General features: G+C 42.6%; 1 protein-coding gene across 9 annotated transcripts; it reads left to right on the top strand.

Moving 5' to 3' along the window:
• Positions 1-21,114, top strand: HAUS2 (HAUS augmin like complex subunit 2). 9 transcript variants are annotated; one of them, XR_004030460.1, is made up of 7 exons: positions 1-152; positions 9,347-9,439; positions 10,480-10,549; positions 11,910-11,998; positions 12,403-12,535; positions 14,902-15,010; positions 17,738-18,206. XR_004030460.1 is itself a non-coding variant. In XM_030814231.1 (7 exons), exons 5-7 carry the CDS (start codon positions 12,429-12,431, stop codon positions 17,945-17,947), a joined length of 426 nt encoding a protein of 141 aa, XP_030670091.1. In that variant the 5' UTR covers positions 27-152; positions 9,347-9,439; positions 10,480-10,549; positions 11,910-11,998; positions 12,403-12,428; the 3' UTR covers positions 17,948-21,114. The 9 variants fall into 9 exon arrangements, 8 of the variants coding, with proteins under 8 accessions (XP_003266822.1, XP_003266823.1, XP_030670091.1 ...); XM_030814231.1 differs by having other exon boundaries at positions 27-152; positions 17,738-21,114; XM_003266774.2 differs by lacking the exon at positions 11,910-11,998 and having other exon boundaries at positions 2-152; positions 17,738-21,114.
• The last annotated feature ends 939 nt before the right edge of the window (positions 21,115-22,053 follow it).

Below are 22,053 nucleotides of genomic sequence, written 5' to 3'. Positions count from 1 at the left end.
TGCGTTCGCCGTGCGTTCCCGCTCATTCTTGGCGCCTTCGCGGGAGGTGCGTCCGAGCCATGGCCGCTGCCAATCCGTGGGGCCCGGCGTCCGCGCCTAACGGCGCTGGGCTAGTGCTAGGCCACTTCATAGCTTCGGGGATGGTCAGTCAGGTACGTGGGGGCGACGGTGGTGTCATCAAGTGGGTGCCCACGGTGGCAACAATATGGCTGTGAGTTGGTGCTGCTGGCTGTGGGAGAGGTGAGGGTCCTGGTTGGGGTCTGTACTAGAATAATAAGAGCCCCTTCCAGGCAACAGCCGCGACCGTTCTGCAGTGGGTGCTTGGAAAGCGGGGATCTGAGTAGATGGTGTTTAGGGTAGACTGTGTTTTGAGTGTCTGTAGGGTAAATTTGTCCCAGTCCAGTTTGTGGGAGATTAGACTGTTACCGGCCTTTCTTTTATCCAGTGATACTGCCTCTAGACTGTAGTGTAAGGCGGGGATGGAAAATACGGGTCGTTCTGTCCCCTTGCGGAACAAGCATTCCCAACAAGGCTCGTTTGTGGGAAGTGTTGAATCGTATTTGGGGCGGGAGGTGCTGGGTAGAGAAGAGCGCCAGGACCTCTTTTTGGCATTTTTATTTTATTTATTTATTTATTTATTTATTTATTTATTTATTTATTTATTTATTTATTTATATGAGACAGAGTCTCGCTCTAACGCCCAGGCTGGAGTGCAGTGGCGCGGTCTCGGCTCACTGCAACCTCCACCCCCCGGGTTCAAGCGATTCTCCTGCCTCAGCCTCTCGAGTAGCTGGGACTACAGGCGCGTGCCACCACGCCCAGCTAATTTTTTTTTTTTTTGTATGTTTATTAGAGACGGGGTTTCACCTTGTTAGCCAGGATGGTCTCGATCTCCTGACCTCGTGATCCACCCGCCTCGGCCTCTCAAAGTGCTGGGATTACAGGCGTGAGCCACCGTGCCCGGCCTTGGCATCTTTAAAGGCAAAAGAAAAAAAAAGTATTGGCTAAAAAGATAAGACCTTGGAACGTGAATGGAGGAAGAGATTAATTTTGAGAAGGAGAGAAAAGAGACATTAACCCAAGGAGTCACGGAGTGGCAGTTATAGGTTGGGCAAGAAGAGCATGTTGGGGGAAGGAGCCAACAGAGGGAGAAATTGAACATGTGAGGAAATAATAGAATGCAAGTGACAGGAGGGCATGGGGGAAGTGGGATCAAGGGCATTGAGAAAAATGGGGAAATAAATTTTGATATATAGAGGAAGTTGAGGAATTTCACTAAAAACAGAAAAGTTAAACTGATCTGTAAAAGTTAGCACATATTAGCCGGCATGGTGGCGTACACCTGTGGTCCCAACTACTCCCGGGACCACATGGGTACTGGAGGCTCAGATGGGAAGATGGCTTGAGCTCAGGAGATGGAGGTTGCAGTGAGATGCGATCGGGCCACTGCACTTAGCCCGGGCAACAGAGTGAGACCCTGTCTCAGAAAAAACAAAACAAAACAAAAAACACTACAAACATGATGGTAGATTTACGGAGAATATATAACTTTTTTTTTTTTTGAGACGGAGTCTCGCTCTTTCGCCCAGGCCAGACTGCAGTGGCACTATCTTGGCTCACTACAAGCTCTGCCTCCTGGGTTCACGCCATTCTCCTGCCTCAGCCTCCCAAGTAGCTGGAACTACAGGTGCCTGCCACCTCGCCCTGCTAATTTTTGTATTTTTAGTAGAGATGGGGTTTCACCATGTTAGCCAGGATGGTCTCGATCTCCTGACCTCGTGATCTGCCTGCCTCAGCCTCCCAAAGTGCTGGGATTACAGGCGTGAGCCACCGCACCCGCCCTCTCCTGTGTTTTCTTTCTCTTTTCTTTTCTTGCTTTTTTTTTTTTTTTTTTTTGAGACGGAGTCTCCCTCTGTTGCCCAGGCTGGAGTGCAGTGGTGTGATCTTGGCTCACTGTACCCTCCGCCACCTGGGTTCAAGCAATTCTCGTGCTCTCGAGTAGCTGGGACTACAGGCACCTGCCATCGCACCTGCTAATTTTCATACTTTCAGTAGAGAGGCGGTTTCACCATTTTGGCCAGGGTACTCTCGAACTCCTGACCTCAGGTGATCTGCCTGTCCCGGCCTTTTTCTTTTTATCAGGTTACCTAGTACTCTCACTTGTATTGTCCAGTTCTCCTGTCACAAAATAGTTTGGCAAACTCATAATAGAAAACATTTTTGAGGGCTCACTCCTGTAATCCCAACACTTTGGGAAGCCGAGGTGGGTGGATCGCCTGATGTCAGGAGTTTGAGATCAGCATGATCAACATGGTGAAACCCAGTCTCTACTAAAAATACAAAAATCAGCTGGGTATAGTGATAGGTGCCTGTAATCCCAGCTACTTGGGAAGCCGAGACATGAGAATCGCTTGAGCCCTGGAGGTGGAGGTTGCAGTGAGCAAAGATCGTGCCACTGCACTCCAGCCTGGGTGACACAGTAAGACCTTGTCTCAAAAAAAAAAAAAAACCCCAACTTTTGGTACTTGGTATCCCTCTAAAGAGCATTGGTAGGAAATACAAATGCCTAAACCAAAGGAGTTTAGGTGACAGAATTTCAGGCATTGATGGGTGAACTCTTTTTTAGGGGTGGTGGTTGTCTTGGGGGTGTCTACTGTCTCTCAAGTAACATTAATTAGACAGTTACTGGTTTTACCTACAGTTAACATGTCCCACTCCACAGCTCCTTAAGATCCCACTCCATAGCTCCTTAAGACCTCTGACAACCGTACTACACAGCTAGTCCCAATGAGGGAGCTATTTACAGACTTGTAGGTTGGTTTTACTTTAAGCAAACTTTATACATAAAAACCTTTATCTCTTCTTTTCTTTTTTTTTTTTTTCCCTGAGATAGTCTCGCTCTGTTGCCCAGGCTGGAGTACAGTGGCACAACCTTGGCTCACTGCAACCTCCGCCTCCCGGGTTCAAGCAATTCTGCCTCAGCTTCCTGAGTAGCTGAGATTACAGGCGCGCACCACCACGCCCGGCTAATTTTTTTTACTTTTAGTAGAGATGGGGTTTCACCATATTGGTCAGGCAGGTCTCGAACTCCTGACCTCAAATGATCCACCCACCTCGGCCTCCCAAAGTGCTGGGATTACAAGTGTGAGCCACTACACCCAGCCAAAAACCTTTTCTTGTTAGAAGGATTTAGCATTGATTCTTTCAAAATGATTTGTCACATCGTCCCTTTAAACAGCCCATCACTTTAATGCACATCATTTTTTGTGCATTAAAAATTAAGACTATTGAGTTCCTGCTGGCAAGGATTTTTAAAAAATTGAGTGATTCCTAAAATTGTGATTTGATACAACTCTTCTAGAAAACATAGCTTGTTTGAGGCCGGGCGCGGTGGCTCACGCCTGTAATCCCAGCACTTTAGGAGGCCGAGGCGGGTGGATCATGAGGTCAGGAGATCGAGACTATCCTGGCTAACAAGGTGAAACCCCATCTCTACTAAAAATACAAAAATTCGCCAGGCGTGCTGGCAGGCGCCTGTAGTCTCAGCTACTCCGGAGGCTGAGGCAGGAGAATGGCGTGAACCCGGGAGGTGGAGCTTGCGGCGAGCCAAGATCGCACCATTGCACTCCAGTCTGGGTGACAGAGCGAGACTCTGTCTCAAAAAAAAAAAAAAAGAAAACATAGCTTGTTTGAAGTTTTGTTTCAATCCGTTAGAGAGTGATTTGGTGAAAGAAAGGTAGGACTGTCTGTAGGATAATGGGGTATTGCTTTAGTTTATTCTCCTAGGGACTGCTTTAGTGGCCTTACATTCTAGATGTTTTTCCAGCAAGTGTGAGTGAGTCATGGAGTCTTGACCAAAGCTTGATCATTGCTTATTGGCAATTAATAAGATCAGGGTCTGGATCTACCAAAAAAACCACAGAATCTACTAATTCTGTTTTCTTAACCTGTGTCCTACTCTCCTCTACACCTCGTCTCCCATTTGAGAGCCTCTGCTCTTAAATTCTCTGCTATACTACCTCCCTTTTAATGTCCCTCAGCTAGAATTCAGTGTGAAAAGGAAGGGATAGGAAAAAGAAGAAAGAGTGCCCACAAATTACAAATTTATACATGCATATATGGTATATAATGTTACCACGATTTTTTTTTTTTTTTTTTTTTTTTTTGAGACGGAGTTTCGCTCTTATTGCCCAGGGTGGAGTGCAATGGCACGATCTCAGCTCACCATAACCTCTGCCTCCTGGGTTCAAGCAATGCTCCCGCCTTAGCCTCCCAAGTAGCTGAGATTACAGGCACATACCACCACGCCCGGCTAATTTTTGTATTTTTAGTAGAGACAGGGTTTCACCACGTTTGTCAGGCTGGTCTTGAACTCCTGACCTCGTAATCCGCCCGCCTCGGCCTCCCAAAGTGCTGGGATTACAGGCCAGGATTTTTATATTAAGTGCAAAGTTTCTGGATTTCAGCTTCTTCTTGTGCCTAGCCACAGAATAAACAAATACCCTGAATAGACTCCTTTTTCTCAGGATCCTTTCATTTTCAGGGTTCTTTTGCCCTTTGGGGCATGTAATAGCAATATATAATAACAATAGCTAAAGGAAAAGACTTTTCTGTATTCCCCAATCCCTGATGCTTTTTTCTTCTTTTTTTTTTAAATGTGTTAAACTAAGTCTCAATCCTCAAATAGTTGTACTTTCTATTTATTATAGAAAATAAGCCTCCACCTCCCTAAGTGCAGGGATTACAGGTGAGAGCCACTGCACCTGACCCTCTTTCTTTCTTCTCTCCTTTTTTGTTATCTGCTTCTTAAACATTCTTATTTTTCCTCTGGTTTCTCTTGCATGTTCTTAGCTAAGCACCATTACTCTATTGTTGAACCCAACAGTTTACTAGTTTGTCAGATATACAACGAAGATTAGTGTAGAAGCATGGAGAGAGGGAGATATACCAGGGAACAGGTTGGTTACAATGTGATAAATTGTAGAAAATATTTTACTTTCATTTACCTCCTGAGAGAAACAAAGAAAAAAGGGTCAGCTGATATGATGGAAGGACAGTGGATTAGATGTGTTCTCACTTCCATCCTGGCACACTTTGGCAGTGTGAAGTTGGAGTAATACTTTCCTGTTCCTCAATTTTGCCATCAGTAAAATATCTTGTGTTATCTACTTCAGTGAATGGCATAACTGTCCACTCACCTGAAGCAGAATCCTTAGAGTATTAACTGGATTTTATCCCTTACCATATCAACTAAGATTTGTCAATTCCATCTTTGCAGGAACTCCCATCTTTTCTTCCTTTCCTTTTTAACTGTTACTGACCTAGTCCACATTCTCATCCTCACCTGGAATACTGTAGCAGCCACCTGTTTAAATATCCAACCTCTCCTGTCTATTTCTCCACTAGTGTTTTTTGTTTATGTTAGCTAGTTACCAGGCTTTTCCTTTTTTTTTAATTGTGGTAAAATACATATAACATAAAATTTACTATTTTAACTATCTTAAAATGTACAGTTCAGTGGCATGTACTATACTCAATATTGTGCAACTATTTTCAAAAACATCTTTATCACTCCAGATGTAAACTCTGTACTATTCCCTATTCCCTCCTCCCTCTTCATTAGTGTTTTTATTTTGTTTGTTTTGTAGGTGTATTTTTTTTTTTTTTTTTTTTTTTGAGAGAGAGAGTCTCGCTCTGTTGTTCAGGCTGGAGTGCAGTAGTGTGCTCACAGCTTACTGCGGCCTCAGCCTCCTGGGCTCAAGTGATCCTCCCATCTCAGCCTGCCTAGTAGCTGGGATTACAGGCATATGTCATCATGCCTGGCTAATTTTTGTATTTTTAGTAGAGACAGGGTTTCACCATGTTGGCCAGGCCGGTCTCCAACTCCTGATCTCAGGTGATCTACCCACCTCAGGTAGGTCAGGAGTTCAAGACCAGCCTGGCCAACATGGTGAAACCCCGTCTCTACTAAAAATACAAAAATTAGCCAGGCAGTAGTGGTGCACACCTGTAATCCCAGCTACCCGGGAGGCCGAGGCAGGAGAATTGCTTGAGCCTAGGAGACAGAGATTGTGGTGAGCTGAGATTGCCACTGCACTCTAGTCTGGGATTACAGGTGTGAGCCACCACGCCCAGCCAGGTTTTATTTTTCATACTGCCCCAGTTAAATATCCCCACCTTCCCCGCTGCTGCTGAGACAGGGTCTCACTCTGTTGCCCAGGCTGGAGTTGCAGTAGCATGATCACAGCTCACTGCAGCCTCAATCTCCTAGGCTCAAGGGATCTTCCCACCCCAGCCTCCCAAGTAGCTGGGACTATAGGCACGTGTCACCATGCCTGGCTAATTTTTCTTTTTTTTTTTTGAGACAGTCTCGCTCTGTCATCAGGCTGCAGTGCAATGGCATGATCTCTGCTCACTGCAACCTCCGCCTCCTGGGTTCAAGCGATTCTTCTGCCACAGCCTCCCAAGTAGCTGGGACTACAGGCGTGCCACCACACCCAGCTAATTTTTGTATTTTTAGTAGAGATGGGGTTTCACCATATTGGCCAGGATGGTCTCGATCTCCTGACCTCGTGATCTGCCCACCTCGGCCTCCCAAAGTGCTGGGATTACAGCCGTGAGCCACCGCGCCCGGCTGCCTGGCTAATTTTTAAAATTTTTTTGTAGAGACAGAGTCTCCCTGTGTTGTGCAGGCTGGTCTCAAACTCCTGGGCTCAAGCAGTTCTCCTGCTTTAGCCTCCCAGAGTGCTGGGATTACAAGTGTGAGCCATCATGCCACCCTGTATTTCTAAATAAGTATTATGCATGATTATATTACTTCTTCACCAGAAAATGTTCAGTTGCTCCCATTTTCTGCAGTATGATTGTTGAGCATAGCACTCAGGATCATCTATGATTATGTTGGAGACTATGTTTTCAGCCACATCTTACCCCTCTTTTCACATATATGCTAACACTGGTGGTTATTGAGCATTTATAATGTTTTTGATCTTTCTATCTAGAATACCTTTTTCTTCCTATCCATAATGAGCCTCGTGAGGGTAGAGAGCTTGTTTCACTCATATTTGAATATTCTATTGCCTAACTCAGTAAGTGTTCATAAAATTGATTATTTTTGGACAGTAAACTTTTACTATGAAGAGCCAGAGAGTAAATATGTAAGGCTTTGTGGGCCATATGGTTGCAGCTACACAACTAGGTGGTTGTATAAAAGCAGACAGAGATAGTGTGTAAATGGATGAGAGAAGTCATGTTCCAATAAAACTTTATTTCTAGACCATGAAATTTGAATTTCATATCATTTTCTTTTCTTTTTTTTTTTAGACGGAGTTTTGCTCTGTCGCCCAGGCTGGAGTGCAGTGGTGCGATCTCAGCTCACTGCAACCTCTGCCTCCCAGGTTCAAGCAATTCTCCTGCCTCAGCCTCCCGAAGCAGCTGGGATTACAGGCGCCTGCCACCACGCCCGGCTAATTTTTTTTTTTTTTGGAATACAGACAGAGTTTCACCATGTTGGCCAGGCTGGTCTCAAACTCCTGACCTCAGATAATCCACTTGCCATGGCCTCCCAAAATGTTGGGATTACAGGTGTGAGCCACTGCGCCCAGGCTTTTTTTTTTTTCTTGAGACAGAGTCTCACTCCATCGCCCAGACTGGAGTGCAGTGACAATCTCAGCTCACCACAACCTGTCTCCTAGGCTCAAGCAATTCTCCTGCCTCAGCCTCCCGAGTAGCTGGGATTACAGGTGTGCACCACTACTGCCTGGCTAATTTTTGTATTTTTAGTAGAGACGGGGTTTCACCATGTTGGCCAGGCTGGTCTTGAACTCCTGACCTCAAATGATCCACCCACCTCGGTTTCCAAAGTTCGGGATTACAGGCATGAGCCACTGTGCCCAGCCTGTTATAAAATATTGTCTTTGATTTTCTTTTTCCCAACAATTTGAAAATATAAAAACCATGCCTGGCTCACAGGCTGTACAAAAACAGGTAATGGGCTGCATTTATTTCATGGACTATAGTTTTCCAGTCTCTGGCCTATCTGATCTCTAAAGTTCTTTGGCCTGGGTGTGGTGGCTCATGCCTGTAATCTGAGCACTCGGGGAGGCTGAGGCGGGTGGATCACCTGAGGTCAGCAGTTCTAGACCAGCCAGGCCAACATGGTGAAACCCCAACTGTACTAAAAATACAAAAAAAATTAGCTGGGCATGGTGGCGGTAATCCCAAAAACTCCCACCTACTTGGGAAGCTGTAATCCCAGCTATTTGGGGAGCTAAGGCAGGAGAATCAGTTGAATGCAAGACGCAGAGGTTGCAGTGAGCAGAGATGGTGCCATTGTGCTCCAGCCTGGGTGACAAGAGCAAAACTCAGTCGGTGGCTCACGCCTGTAATCCCAGCATTTTGGGAGGCCTAGGTGGGCAGATCACGAGGTCAGGAGATCGAGACCATCCTGGCTAACACAGTGAAACCCTGTCTCTACTAAAAAACACAAAAAAATTAGCCGGGCATGGTGGTGGGTGCCTGTAGTCCCAGCTACCCGCGAGGCTGAGGCAGGAGAATGGCGTGAACCCGGGAGGCAGAGCTTGCAGTGAGCCAAAATCACGCCACTGCACCCCAACCTGTGCGACAGAGCGAGACTCCATATATATATATATATATATATTTTTTTTTTTTTAAATGAAGTTCTTTGCTGTGCTAGCATTCTAGAAAGCAAGATCATAGAGAAAATCGTGGATGAAGTCTAGGAATGCACAAGATAATACTCAATTCTGAGATAATGTGCATGGACTCATGGAATGAAAGGATGAAAAAGAAGGAGTAACCTTTTTAAAAGAATAATTATGCCTGGATACAAATAATCCTTTAACTAAAAGATGAGAATGTGAACATACACAGTATGAATGACTTGTAGCCAACTGAGGTCATTTAACGAATCAGATAAATAATTCCATGAAGGCAAAAAGTATTTGATTTCAACCCAGAAGCTCTGAGAGACTGGGCCTGAGTCATTTGGAAATGTAGAGGTGATTCTCCAACAACTTTAGCCTTTGAATCCTTTGATAAACTATCAGTAATACAAATCTATTTTGTATGGTACCTTAGGAAATAATACAAAGGGAGTGTGTTGTTTGTTTCTCTCTTTTTTTTTTAATATTTGAGCAAGTGATTTGTGATGGTGAAAGTTCTAAAACAGGAATTACACATTGCTACTGTTTTACTTTGTACTTCGTGTTCAAAGGCAGTGTTGAACATAATATATTCTCATATTTTAGACTATGGGCATGCTATTCCAATGTACCTAGAAACTTTTTGTGACATTCTGCTACTTTCCTTGTTCATTTACCAATAGGAGATGTTAAACATGTCTAAGAAAACAGCTTCTTGTTTTGTGAACTTCACCAGACTACAGCAGATCACAAATATTCAAGCTGAAATCTACCAGGTAAATCATGTTGTTTTCACTTTCTTTTTTTTTTTTTTTTTTTTTTTTTGAGGCGGAGTCTCGCTCTGTCACCCAGTGACAGTGGAGTGCAGTGGCACAATCTCGGCTCACAGCAAGCTCCACCTCCCAGGTTCACGCCATTCTTCTGCCTCAGTCTCCTGAGTAGCTGGGACTACAGGTGCCCGCCACCATGCCCAGCTAAGTTTTTGTATTTTTAGTAGAGATGGGGTTTCACCATGTTAGCCAGGATGGTCTCGATCTCCTGACCTCGTGATCTGCCCGCCTCGGCCTCCCAAAGTGCTGGGATTACAGGTGTGAGCCACTGTGCCCGACCTGAACTTTTCACTTTCTACTCCTAGTATAGGAAAACAGAAACAAAAGTTGGCCAGATGTAGTGGCTCACGCCTATAATCCTCGCACTTTGGGAGGCCAAGGTGGGAGGACTGCTTGAGCCCAGGAGTTTGAGACCAGTGTGGGCAACATAGGGAGATCCCGTCTCTACAAAAAAATTTAAAAGTAACCAGACATGGTGGCACACACCTGTAGTCCCAGCTACTTGGGAGGCTGAGGTGGAAGGATCACTTGAGCCTAGGAGATTGGGGCTGCAGTGAGCCATGTTTGCGCCACTGCACTCCAGCCTGGGTGACAGACGGAGACCCTGTCTCAAAAACAAAAAAACTATTGGTTCAAACAGCAATTCCTTTGAACTTAGAACAGTGTCTAGCACATAACTAGCTACATGTTTACTTAATAATAGTAGTAACAGTAATAGTAGTAACAGTAGCAGCAGCAGGGCAAGAACAGCAAAATGAAAAACTTCAGTAAATCCCCTGGACTTTTTTTTTTTTTTTTTTTTGAGACAGAGTCTTACTCTCACCCATACTGGATTGCAGTGGCACAATCTCGGCTCACTACATCCTGACCTCAGGTGATCCACCTGCCTCAGCCTCCCAAAGTACTGGGATTACAGGAGTGAGCCACCACACCTGGCCATGGACACTTTCTGATTGAGCTAAATGTTACTTTTGTTCCTCATGTAGAAAAACCTGGAAATTGAACTCCTGAAACTAGAAAAAGATACAGCAGATGTTGTTCATCCTTTCTTTTTGGGTAAGTGGTTTGGTTAAGTGGATAATCACTGGAATTTCAACTTTTTCTTGGATTACTGTAAATAAGCACCAGTCAGTCAAATTATGATACATCATCATTTTTCCAGGTGTTGTCCCAAAGCTAATGAAATCTTCTATTTCTATGCTGAAATAGAAGTTCTGTTGGCTTGAGTAGTACAAATAGCATAAAAAGTCACCAAATTGGCTCTTCAAAGTCAGGAGAACGTGAAAGACAAAGTCTGAGGAACTTTTCAGATTAAAGGAGACTAAAGGGACATGACAACTAAAGCACTGTATGATCATGGATCAATTTTTTATTTTAATGAGATGGGGTCTTCCTATGTTGCCTAGGGTAGTCTTGAATGGCTCAAGCAGTCCTCCCAAATCACCCTCCCAAGTAGCTGGGATCACAGATGCATACCACCATGGCTGGCAATGTTTTGAATATTTGATGAGAAAATGTTCTTGTGGCCAGGTGTGGAGACTCACGCCTGTAAACCCAGCACTTTGGGAGGCCAAGGTGGGTGGATTGCTTGAGCCCGGGAGTTCAAGACCAGCCAACATGGTGAAACCCTATCTCTACAAAAAAATACAAAAACTAGCCAGGCATTGTAGCATGTACCTGTAGTGCCAGTTACATGAAAGGCTGAGGCAGAAGGATTGAGCCTGGGAGGTCGATGCTGCAATGAGTTGTGATCGTAGCACTCTGCTCCAGCCTGGGTGACAGAGTGAGACCCTGTCTCAAAAATTAAAATTCTTTTTGCTGTAAAGGACATTATTGGGTTACTTAGTGATGTTTAAATATGGACTGTATTAAATATTGGTAGTATTGTATTAATGTGAAATTTTTTGAATTTGATAATGTTCTGTAGTTATATAGGAGAATGTTCCTGTTCTTGGGAAATACATGCTAACGTTTTACAGGTAAAAAACATCATGCTGTCTGCAGCTTACTCTCAAGTGGATCAGCAAAAATTAGAGAGAGAGAGAGAGGAGAGAGAAAGAAGATAAAAAGAAAATGTAGCCAAATGTTAACAATTGGTGAATGTAAAGTAAAATGTATATGTGAGTTCACCGAGCTCTTTTTTTGAAACTTTTCTGCAAATCTGAATTTTTCCAAATAAGAATTTTAAAGAAAGGTCAATTGGCAGCCATTAACTGAATGGGGAAAATAATGAGTTAATCAGAAATAGCTTGTAGGATGACTTTTTTTTTTTTTTAAGAGTGTTACTCTGTAACCCAGGCTGAAGTACAGGTCGCTGTAACTTCAACACCTGGTTTCAACTGATTCTCTGAAGTAGCTAGGACTACTGGCATGTGCCACCATGCCCAGCTAATTTTTTTTTTCAATTTTTTTGTAGAGATGAGGTCTTGCTATGTTGCCCAGGCTGGTCTCGAATTCATGGCCTCAATTCTCCTGGTTCAGTCTCCCAAAACACTGCGATTACAGGTATGAGCTAGTGCACCAGCTAAGGTGACTCTTTTTTGATGGTCTTTTATAGACTATCGGAGTCAGGGATAGGAAAAAAGACTTTGTGTTAAGAATATAGCTCTGGCTATAAGAACTGAATAAGAGGAGAGATGAGAAACACAGAGAAAGAATTTAGCACTAGATTTGGTTATCACTAGGAAAAGAGATAATAGAAATATATTAGATGTACAAAAACCGACTAAGAGAAAGTTGTTGAAAATGAAATTGGTATTGGTATTAAAGATAGCAAAGAGGAGACAGGAGGGTAATGATAGGATGAATTTTTGACATTGGTAGTGTCAAACCAAGGCAAAGAAGAAATTATTAGTGATTCTGTTATTTGTCCTATTGCTAACTATAATTACTGTTCTTAATTTGTATAGCTCAGAAGTGTCATACTCTGCAAAGCATGAATAATCATTTGGAAGCAGTGCTGAAAGAGAAGAGATCCCTTAGGCAAAGACTGTTGAAACCCATGTGCCAGGAAAACTTACCTATTGAAGCTGTTTATCACAGGTTAGACTGAAAAGTAGAAATTAACAGTTACACCTGTTTTCTGAGTTTACTTTTTGTTTTGCAGTTACTTTGTAGCAGAATTCATAAAACAATTAGTGATTGTATTTGTTAACATTAATGTTGATATATTAAACCAGAAAGAAAATCTTTGTTTTTAAACCATTATACCTATGGCAAAAAGGAAGAACTTGGCCATCGTGTTTTGGGAATTATAAATTATGACTTTAATGAAAGACATTAGATCCATAACATGTAACAATAAAAATTGTTTGTATGTGAAGTAAATTCATTGTTGTAAAGTAAATTCATTGTTGAGTTAATGTTGCCTGTATGTAAAAATTCTATTGGCGGGGTTTAACTGGAGCAGATGAAAACACTATCAACTAAGGGAGGAAAAAACCTGGATTCTGTTCTCATCTCTACTGTTTATATGCCTCAAAGCCTTGAGCAAATGATTTACATTTTTACCTTAGTTTCCCAATAAATAGAATAGAGATGAGTTCTATTGCCCTCTTCCTCACAGAGTATTACAAGTATCAAATTGAAGATGTAGATTATGACTAATGAGAAATACTAGCCTGGGCAACATGGCAAAACCCCGTTTCTACAAAAAAATATATATAAAAATTATCAACACATGATGGAACACACCTGTATTCCTGAGCTGGGAGGATGACCTGAGCCCAGGAGGTCAAGTCTGCGGTGAGCTGTGATTGCACTAGCCTGAGTGACAGAGTGAGACCCTGTCTCAAATAAATAAATACAAAGCAAGCATCTGGGGATCTCATTGCTAACTTTCTCCACCAGTGCCTCACTAGCTTAAGCAAATCAGTATCTTCTCTTAAGTGTCAGATTTTTTATTTTGTAGGAAAATAATAGATATACAAAAACTTATTCTTCCAAAAAAACGAAACAAGGCTGGGCACAGTGGCTCACGCCTGTAATCCCAACACTTTGGGAGGCCGAGGTGGGCTGATCACTTGAGGCCAGGAGTTCAAGACCAGCCTGGCCAACATGGTGAAGCCCCATCTCTACCAAAAAATACAAAATATGCTGGGCATGGTGGCACATGCCTGTAATACCAGCTACTGGTGAGGCTGAGGCAGGAAAATCACTTGAACCCAGGAGGCAGAGGTTGCAATGACCTGAGATTGCGCCACTGCACTCCAGCCTGGGCAACAGGGTGAGACTCTGTCTCAAAACAAAAAACAAAACCCCTTTCTTGTGGCTATATTCAGTATCTGTTTAGTACATTATTATTACCCTTAATGTATATATTGTACTACATATAAGAACTAGGCAATGATTTGAAAGCATTTTTGCAAGTGCAGAGATTCAAAGTAGCTTTCTATGTAGGTTATTTCAATGAAGTACATTTATCCTTACTGTCTTCATTCTTCACAGAGAATGAGTAAGTTGAAATGGAATGAGGCCAGGCGTCATGGCTCACGCCTGTAATCCCAGTAATTTGGGAGGCCAAAATGGGTGGATCACTTGAGGCCAGGAGTTTGAGACCAGCTTGGCCAACATGACAAAACCCTGTCTCTACTAAAAATACAAAAATTAACTGAATGTAGTGGTGCACGCCTGTAATCTCAGCTACTCAGGAGGCTGAGGCACAAGAGTCACTTGAACCCAGGAGGTGGAGGTTACAGTGAGCCGAGATTGTGCCACTGCACTCCAGCCTGAGCAACCGAGTGAGATTCTGTCTCAAAAAAAAAAAAAAAAAAAAAGAAAAGAAATGGGGCTGGGCAAGGTGGCTCATGCCTGTAATCCCAGCACTTTGGGAGGCTGAGGCGGGCGGATCACGACGTCAGGAGATCGAGACCATCCTGGCCAACATAATGAACCCCGTCTGCTAAAAATACAAAAATTAGCCAGGCGTGGTGGTGGGCGCCTGTAATCCCAGCTACTTGGGAGGCTGAGGCAAGAGAATTGCTTGAACCCAGGAGGCAGAAGTTGCAGTGAGCCAAGATTGCACCGCTGCGCTCCAGCCTGGTGACATAGCAAGACTCCATCTCAAAAAAAAAAAAAAAAAAAAAAGAGAAATGGAATGGGGTTTTTTTTTATCTAGGGAAATTCCTTTACTTATATGAGAAAATGATTAACATTGAGGTTTCTCTAACATTAAGTTGGATTCCAGATATGATTACTGTTGTCTCTTTCCATTTTTTTATTTGGATAAGTTGCTTAAAGTGAAAGAGAAGGACCTTTTTTTAATCACTAATATTTCTATTAATGCAGGAAGGTTGTTATTGGCTCTCTAGGTTGATTGTAATTCTTATCTCAAAAGTCCTGATGAAAGGAAAAGGAACGTAAAACAATTAAACTTAAAAAAATGGTTGACTTTTTTCTTTCTCTTTCAGATATATGGTACATTTGCTGGAGTTGGCTGTGACTTTCATTGAGAGATTAGAAACTCACCTTGAAACAATTAGAAATATTCCTCATTTAGCTGCAAATCTAAAGAAAATGGTGAGTATTAATATAGCTATCTTTAGGTATTTTTTACTAGAATCTTAGAGGTGTGCTCTCCCAGTTTAGCTTTTTAATAGCTAATATTACGAGCTAGTTAATTTTTAAATCAAGAAGTATTTTCTTGGCCGGTCATGGTAGCTCACGCCTGTAATCCCTGCACTTTGGGAGGCCACGGCGAGTGGATCACTTGAGGTCAGGAGTTGGAGACCAGCCTGGCCAACATGGTGAAACTCCGTCTCTACTGAAAATACAAAAATTAGCTGGGCATGGTGGTGCGCGCCTGTAATTCCAGCTACCCGGGAGGCTGAGGCAGGAGAATTGCTTGAACCTGGGAGGCAGAGGTTGTGTGAGCTGAGAATGTGCCACTGCACTCCATCCTGGGTGACAGCAAGACTCTCTCTCCCATTAAAAAAAAAAGAAGAAGAAGTGTTTGTTTATTTATTTAGGCCTTGGATTTAACATTTTCTTTTTTATATAATTTTTATTTAGAAGCCATTTTAAATTATTCCAACATTTAATAAACATGTGTTGCCTTCATTGTGCCGTGGCTATGCTACATGTATTGTGAAAGATAGATATGACCAATCTCTGCCTTCAAATTCTCAATGTTTGGTGAGACAGCTGTAAAATATACATTTTCTACTTATAGGATTATATTTGCATAATAAATGCAGCAAATAATTATAAAGAGATGCCATCTATTGAGCATAGAAAAGGGAGGAGTTACTTCCAGTTTAGGAGGATTCTGAGTAGGATAGGGATAGGAAGACTTCAATAAAGTTTTTGTTTTGTTTTTTAAATAGAGACGAGTTCTCACTGTGTTGCCTAGGCTGGTTTCGAACTCCTAAGCTCAAGTGAGGCACCCGCCTCGGCCTCTCAAAGTGCTGAGATCACAGGCATGAGCCACCGTGTCCAGCTTCAGTAAAGATTTATTTAGGTGTTAGCAGTAAGCCGAATCTTTTTTTTTTTTTTTTTTTTTCTGATATGGAGTTTCCCTCTTGTTGCCCAGGCTGGAGTGCAGTGGCACAATCTTGGCTCAGTGCAACCTCCGCCTCTTGGGTTCAAGCGATTCTCCTGCCTCAGCCTCCCGAGTAGCTGGGACTACAGGCATACGCCACCACGCCCGGCTAATAGTTTGTATTTTTAGTAGAGACAGGGTTTCGCCATATTGGCCAGGCTGGTCTCCAACTCCTGACCTCAGGTGATCCACCTGCCTCGACCTTCCAAAGTGTTGGGATTAAAGGCCTGAGCCACTGCACTTGCCAAAGTAAGCTGAATCTTAAGGAATAAGTGAAATTCGGACATGCATCAGAAAGAATAGTTTGGCCAAAAGGAGCAATGTGAGGAAAGACATGAAAGTCAAAGAACCCAGAGAGTATGGGGGGAAAGTGATACTCCACTTTGGCTGATGCCTAAAGGTATTGAGGAGATTAGCTCAGGGTTAGTTTATACAGTGCCTTAAAAACCAGACTAAGAACCTTAGACTTTACTGTCTGAGTACTGGGGAGCCATTGAATGTGTGTGTGTGTGTGTGTGTGTGTGTGTGTGTGTGGTGTGTGTGTGTTTAGTGAAGGGTGCAGAGGAGTGACTTGATTAGAACTGCCTTAATCATGGAGAAAATATTGGATAGAGCAGACTGAGCCTTGCTACTCTTAAGTATGGGCAGAGAGTATCAACATCACTTGGAAGCTTGTTATAAATACAAAACTACAGACATCATGCACCCTAGAACTTCAGAATCAGAATCTACGTTTTAACAAGTTCCTCAGGTGATTCCTGTGCACATTAAAGTTTGATCAGCTGTGGGTTAGAAGACTAGGCAGAGAAACCAAAGGCAGAAAAACCTGGAGACTAATTACCGCCATTCAGATAAAAGATTTAAAGCATAGGAATACAGAAGATAATTTTTTTAGATTTTGGAGGTCAAATTTTTAGAACTTGGCTACAAATTGAACAAGGGACACATAAAAAATAATGAAGTTTCTAGTCTGGGTAACCTGAAGGTGAGTAGGATCAAGTGTGGGTTAAAGAAGTTAGTAAGTGGGCCGGGCGCGATGGCTCACTCCAGCACTTTGGGAGGCTGAGGAGGGTGGATCACGAGGTCAGGAGATCACGACCATCCTGGCTAACATGGTGAAACCCCGTCTCTACTAAAAATACAAAAAATTAGCCGGGCGTGGTGGCACGTGCCTGTAGTCCCACCTACCTGGGAGGATGAGGCAGAAGAATCGCTTGTACCCAGGAGACGGAGGTTGCAGTGAGCTGAGATTGCGCCACTGCACTCCAGTCTGGCAACAGAGTGAGACACCGTCTCAAAAAAAAAAAAAAAAAAGAAGTTAGCAAGTTTATTTTTTGACACCTCTTGCACATGTAGTAAATGGTCAATCATTTTTGAACTGTAGTTAGACTGAGTTTGAGGTATTGAAGGTACATCCAGATAGAGATTACCAGTAGTCTTAAATGTGGGCCTGAATTTTAGGAAGGAGGTTAGGTTTAGCAATATAAATTGAGGGTCATCTGCATTGAGTGATTATCGAAGACAAAAGAGGTGAACTCACAAAGAGTAGGTTTGTACTGTAAGAAGTGGGAAAGCACAGTTTTAAGGAGCTTTTGAAGTAAGGGGCTGGAAAAAGATCAGGTGTTAACCTTTGGTATCAGTTACTCATGATATAATGAATTAATAAGAGACATAATTTCTCCTGTTTCCCTTTTCAAATGTTACAGAACCAGGCTTTAGCAAAGATGGATATATTGGTGACTGAGACAGAAGAACTGGCAGAGAATATACTCAAGTGGCGTAAACAACAAAACGAAGTTTCGTCTTGTATCCCCAAAATATTAGCTGAAGAAAGTTATCTTTATAAACATGATATTATAATGCCTCCTTTACCTTTTAGTTCTAAAGTTCATATCCAAACTATTAATGCCAAGTAGTCATCAACTTTATTTTTGCTTAATTATGTGTAGTCATATGAAGTCTATTTCTAGTTGACTGTAACATGGGTATTAATAGTCTTTGCTGCTAGTAATACTGAAAGAACCTGCTTTATATTGGAGTATCAAGATCTCAGGTTCATTAAGACCAAACTGACTTTTCCTTTGTTTTTCGTATATTTTTATTCTACCTTTCAGTAAAACTAGAGAAGATAAAAAATAGCCATGACAATTTATTAACATAAGTGAATTAACCATTTCTCAGGTGGGAAATTCTCTTTTTTTAAAAATGTGTGTTTATGGTCTGGTGTGGTGGCTCACACCTGTAATCCTAACACTTCGGGAGGCTGAGGCGGGCAGATCACTTAAACCCAGGAGTTCAAGACCAGCCTGGGTAACATGGTGAAATCCCATATCTACAAAATAAACAAAAAATCAGCCGACCATGGTGGTGCATGCCTGTAGTCCCAACTATTTGGGAGGCTGAGGTAAGAGGATCACCTAAGCCTGGGAGGTCATGGTTGCAATGAGCCATGATCATGCCACTGTGCTACAGCCTGGGCGACACAGTAAGACCCTGTCTCAAAAAAAAAAAAGTGTGTTTCTGGCCAGGCACGGTGGCTCACACCTGTAATCCCAGCACGTTGGGAGGCCTAGGTGGGCGGATCACGAGGTCAGGAGTTTGAGACCAGCCTGGCCAACATGGCGAAACAACTGTCTCTACTAAAAATACAAAAATTAGGCCGGGCGCAGTGGCTCACGCCTGTAATCCCAACACTTTGAGAGGCCAACCCAGATGGGTGGATTACCTGAGATCAGGAGTTTGAGACCAGCCTGGACAACATGGTGAAACCCCGTCTCTGGTAGAAATATAAAAAATTAACCGGGCATGGTGGTGGATGCCTGTAGTTCCAGCTACTTGGGAGGCTGAGGCAGAAGAATCACTTGAACCCAGGAGGCAGAGGTTGCAGTGAGCCAAGATCATGGCACTGCACTCCAGCCTGGGCAAAGGAGCAAGACTCCATCTCCAAAAAAATAAAAAAATACAAAAATTAGCCAGGCATGGTGGCATGCGCCTGTAATCCCAGCTACTCAGGAGGCTGAGGCAGGAGAATCGCTTGAACCCAGGAGGCAGAGGTTGCAGTGAGCCCAGGTCGTGCCACCGCACTCCAGCTTGGGCAACAGAGCAAGACTCTGTCTTCAAAAAAAAAAAAAAAAAAGGTGTTTCTGAATTAGAAGGGTCTTCTTGAATCTGAAAATGTCTATGATGATTATTCCTGTGGGAATGTCACTAAGTATGCAGAAAAGAGTAACATAGCCAGCCTGACTTACCCTTTGAAAGGCCTGATAATAAGGTTTGTCCTTGGCTGTTGCATCTGGGAACTTAGATATCAGTGGTGTCTTAGTCTGTTCTGTCATAACAGAATTACACAAACTAAGTATTTTATAATGAACAGAAGTGTATTTGGTTGATGGGTGTGGAGGCTAGGCAGTCCAAGAACATGGCGCCAGCATCTATTCTAGCGAGGGTCTTGCCATGGCAGAAGGCACCACGTGGCAAGTGAGCATGAGAAAGATACATGGGTCTAAACTTAGCCTTTTATCATGAGCCCACTCCCGAGATAGCGGCACTAATTCATTAATGAGGGCAAAGCCCTCCTTACCTAATTACTTTTTAAAGGTCTCATAACACTTTTACGATGTCAATTAAATTTCCAACACTTGAACTTTGGGGGACATATTTAAACCTTAACAGGAGGGCTCCACTCACTGAAAAGAGTGGTTCATGGTAGCTAACCTGTGGTTTGTGCTGAAAACCTGCTTTCTTCCTGGGAGTCTAGAATTTTGGTACATGGTAGGTAGAAGGTACCTATGTGACCAGCCCCCAGTAAAAACCCTGGGCACTGTATCTCTAACAAGCTTCCCTGGTAAACAACATTTCTCACATATTGTCACAATTCAGTTGCTGGTGGAATGAAACAACACATATGTGTGACTCCACTGTTAGAGGACTCTGGAAGCTTATACCTGGTTTCCCCCAGACTTTGCCTCTGACCTTTTCTCTTTGCTGTTTTGTTTCATATGCTTTTGCTGTAATAAATCATAGCTGTGTGATGATATGCTGAGTCTTGTGAATTCTCCTAGCAAATCATGGAACCTGGAGGTAGTCGTGGAGACCCTGGCACACAAAGCAGTTCCTAAGTGTTTACTGGTAGCTGTAGGAATAGGCAAAGAAGAAACAGCAAAGAAAAAGGCACATTGTGATACAACTTTGGAGGTTTACCTTGCAAAATGCTCAGATATTTTACCTATTGGAGGTTATTGTCCACATAATAGAGAGTGATATACTAACAACTGCCTCAGGATATACTCTTTTTAATCAGCATTGTAACTACCCTTGGCTTATTTTACTTTTAGACTTGGGGTTCTGTTTTGCTTTAAAACATGTACATCAGTTTTGTTTTGTTTTTTTTCTTTTTTTTTTTTTTTTTTAAGACAGGACCTCACTCTGTCACCCAGGTTGCTGAGAGAGTGGTGTGGCCTGTTCTTGACCTCACTGCAGCCTTGACCTCTCAGGCTCAAGTGATCCTCCCACCTCAGCCTCCCAAGTAGCTGGGACTATAGGCATGCGCCACCACGCCTGGCTAATTTTTTTATTTTCTGTAGAGACAGAGTTTTGCCATGTTGTTGAGGCTGGTCTCGAACTCCTGGGTTCAAACGATCCTCCTGCCTCAGCCTCCCAAAGTGCTGGGAGTATGGGTGTTAGCCACCGTGCCTGGCCTCATTGCACTCCTTAACACAAGAAGACTTCAACAATGATAAGTAAAGTAGTTCTTTATAAGGAAGCAGGATCATTACCAAAATAAATCCTGCTAAAACAACAGGAATCATGTTTTAAAGCCTACTTTGCTAATTTTTGCTAGTAGGCTAAGAGTGATCGTAATATCTTGAACATAGACACTTAAAGCCTTTAATTGTATTTCATCAAAAATCTGTTCATACCCCACGTTGGTTTCAAAACATACTATGCTTTTTCTTCGTGTTATTTTCCTATATTCATTTTTGTGTGTATGTGTATGTCACAAATATTGATATGCCTGGTTATTTTTGTTTTCTATTATGCCTTTTTCAAAATATAAAAATAAACCTGTAATTTCTAACTAAAATTTTTTAGTCCTAGTCTGAATTTAAAGTGATAGAAAGGACTGATGCACTGTTTAACTTACACAGTATAGGCATATAGACTCTCAGAATCAAAAGAGCTTCAGGTAAGTTAAGCCTGAGGTCTACTTCAAAGGGAAAAGCTAATTTAATACTCTTCCAGAGTCAATCAGTGCTGATTAATTTTTCTTTAATTATTCAACATTTAGATGTGTGAATACTAAAAACAAAAACTTAGTTCTGCATGCCTTTTTGTTGTTGTTGTTTAGATGGTCTTGCTCTCACCCAGGCTGGAGTGCAGTGTGGCAACAATCACAGCTCACTGCACTCTCAACCTCCTGGGCTCAATGGATCCTCCCACTTCAGCCTCCCAAGTAGCTGGGACTACAACTGTGCCCCACCACACCCAGCTAACTTTTAAATTTTTTTGTTGAGATGAGGTCTCGTCGTGTTGCCCAGGCTGGTCTTGAACTCCTGGGTTCAAGCAATCTTGGCCTCCCAAAGTGCTGGGGTTACAGGTGTTAGCCCCTTGCACCTAGCCTGAATGTCTGTGTTTTCTGCTTACACTAGAAGAGGTGTGTGAGATTTGCAAATTTATTGCCAGCATAACAGTGATGCCAGTTTGTGAAGACCATTCTGGAGGAATTGAGATGCTGCCTGGTTTTCCTAGCATTTTTCTTATTTTCTTTCTTTCTCTATGTGACTCTACCAGTCTGACCTCTGATTTATCCTCTGAAACCTTCAGTGAAGTCAGGAACATAGTCAGGAATAGCAGAACCTAAAAGATTTCTTGACATGCAAAATCTATAATAGAGTTGAGATTTTAATAAGACTGTGATTAGTATATTGTGGGATTTCTTCACATATCTGTAAAACACATGAATTTACAGAAAAGAATTATCTCATAATTTGGGGAATCCACTAATTGAGTTTACTGAAAAAAT

The sequence above is a fragment of the Nomascus leucogenys genome, chromosome 6 (genome assembly GCF_006542625.1).
Source record: "Nomascus leucogenys isolate Asia chromosome 6, Asia_NLE_v1, whole genome shotgun sequence".
Classification (NCBI taxonomy): domain Eukaryota; kingdom Metazoa; phylum Chordata; class Mammalia; order Primates; family Hylobatidae; genus Nomascus; species Nomascus leucogenys.
This window is presented reverse-complemented; position numbering and strand designations above follow the sequence as displayed.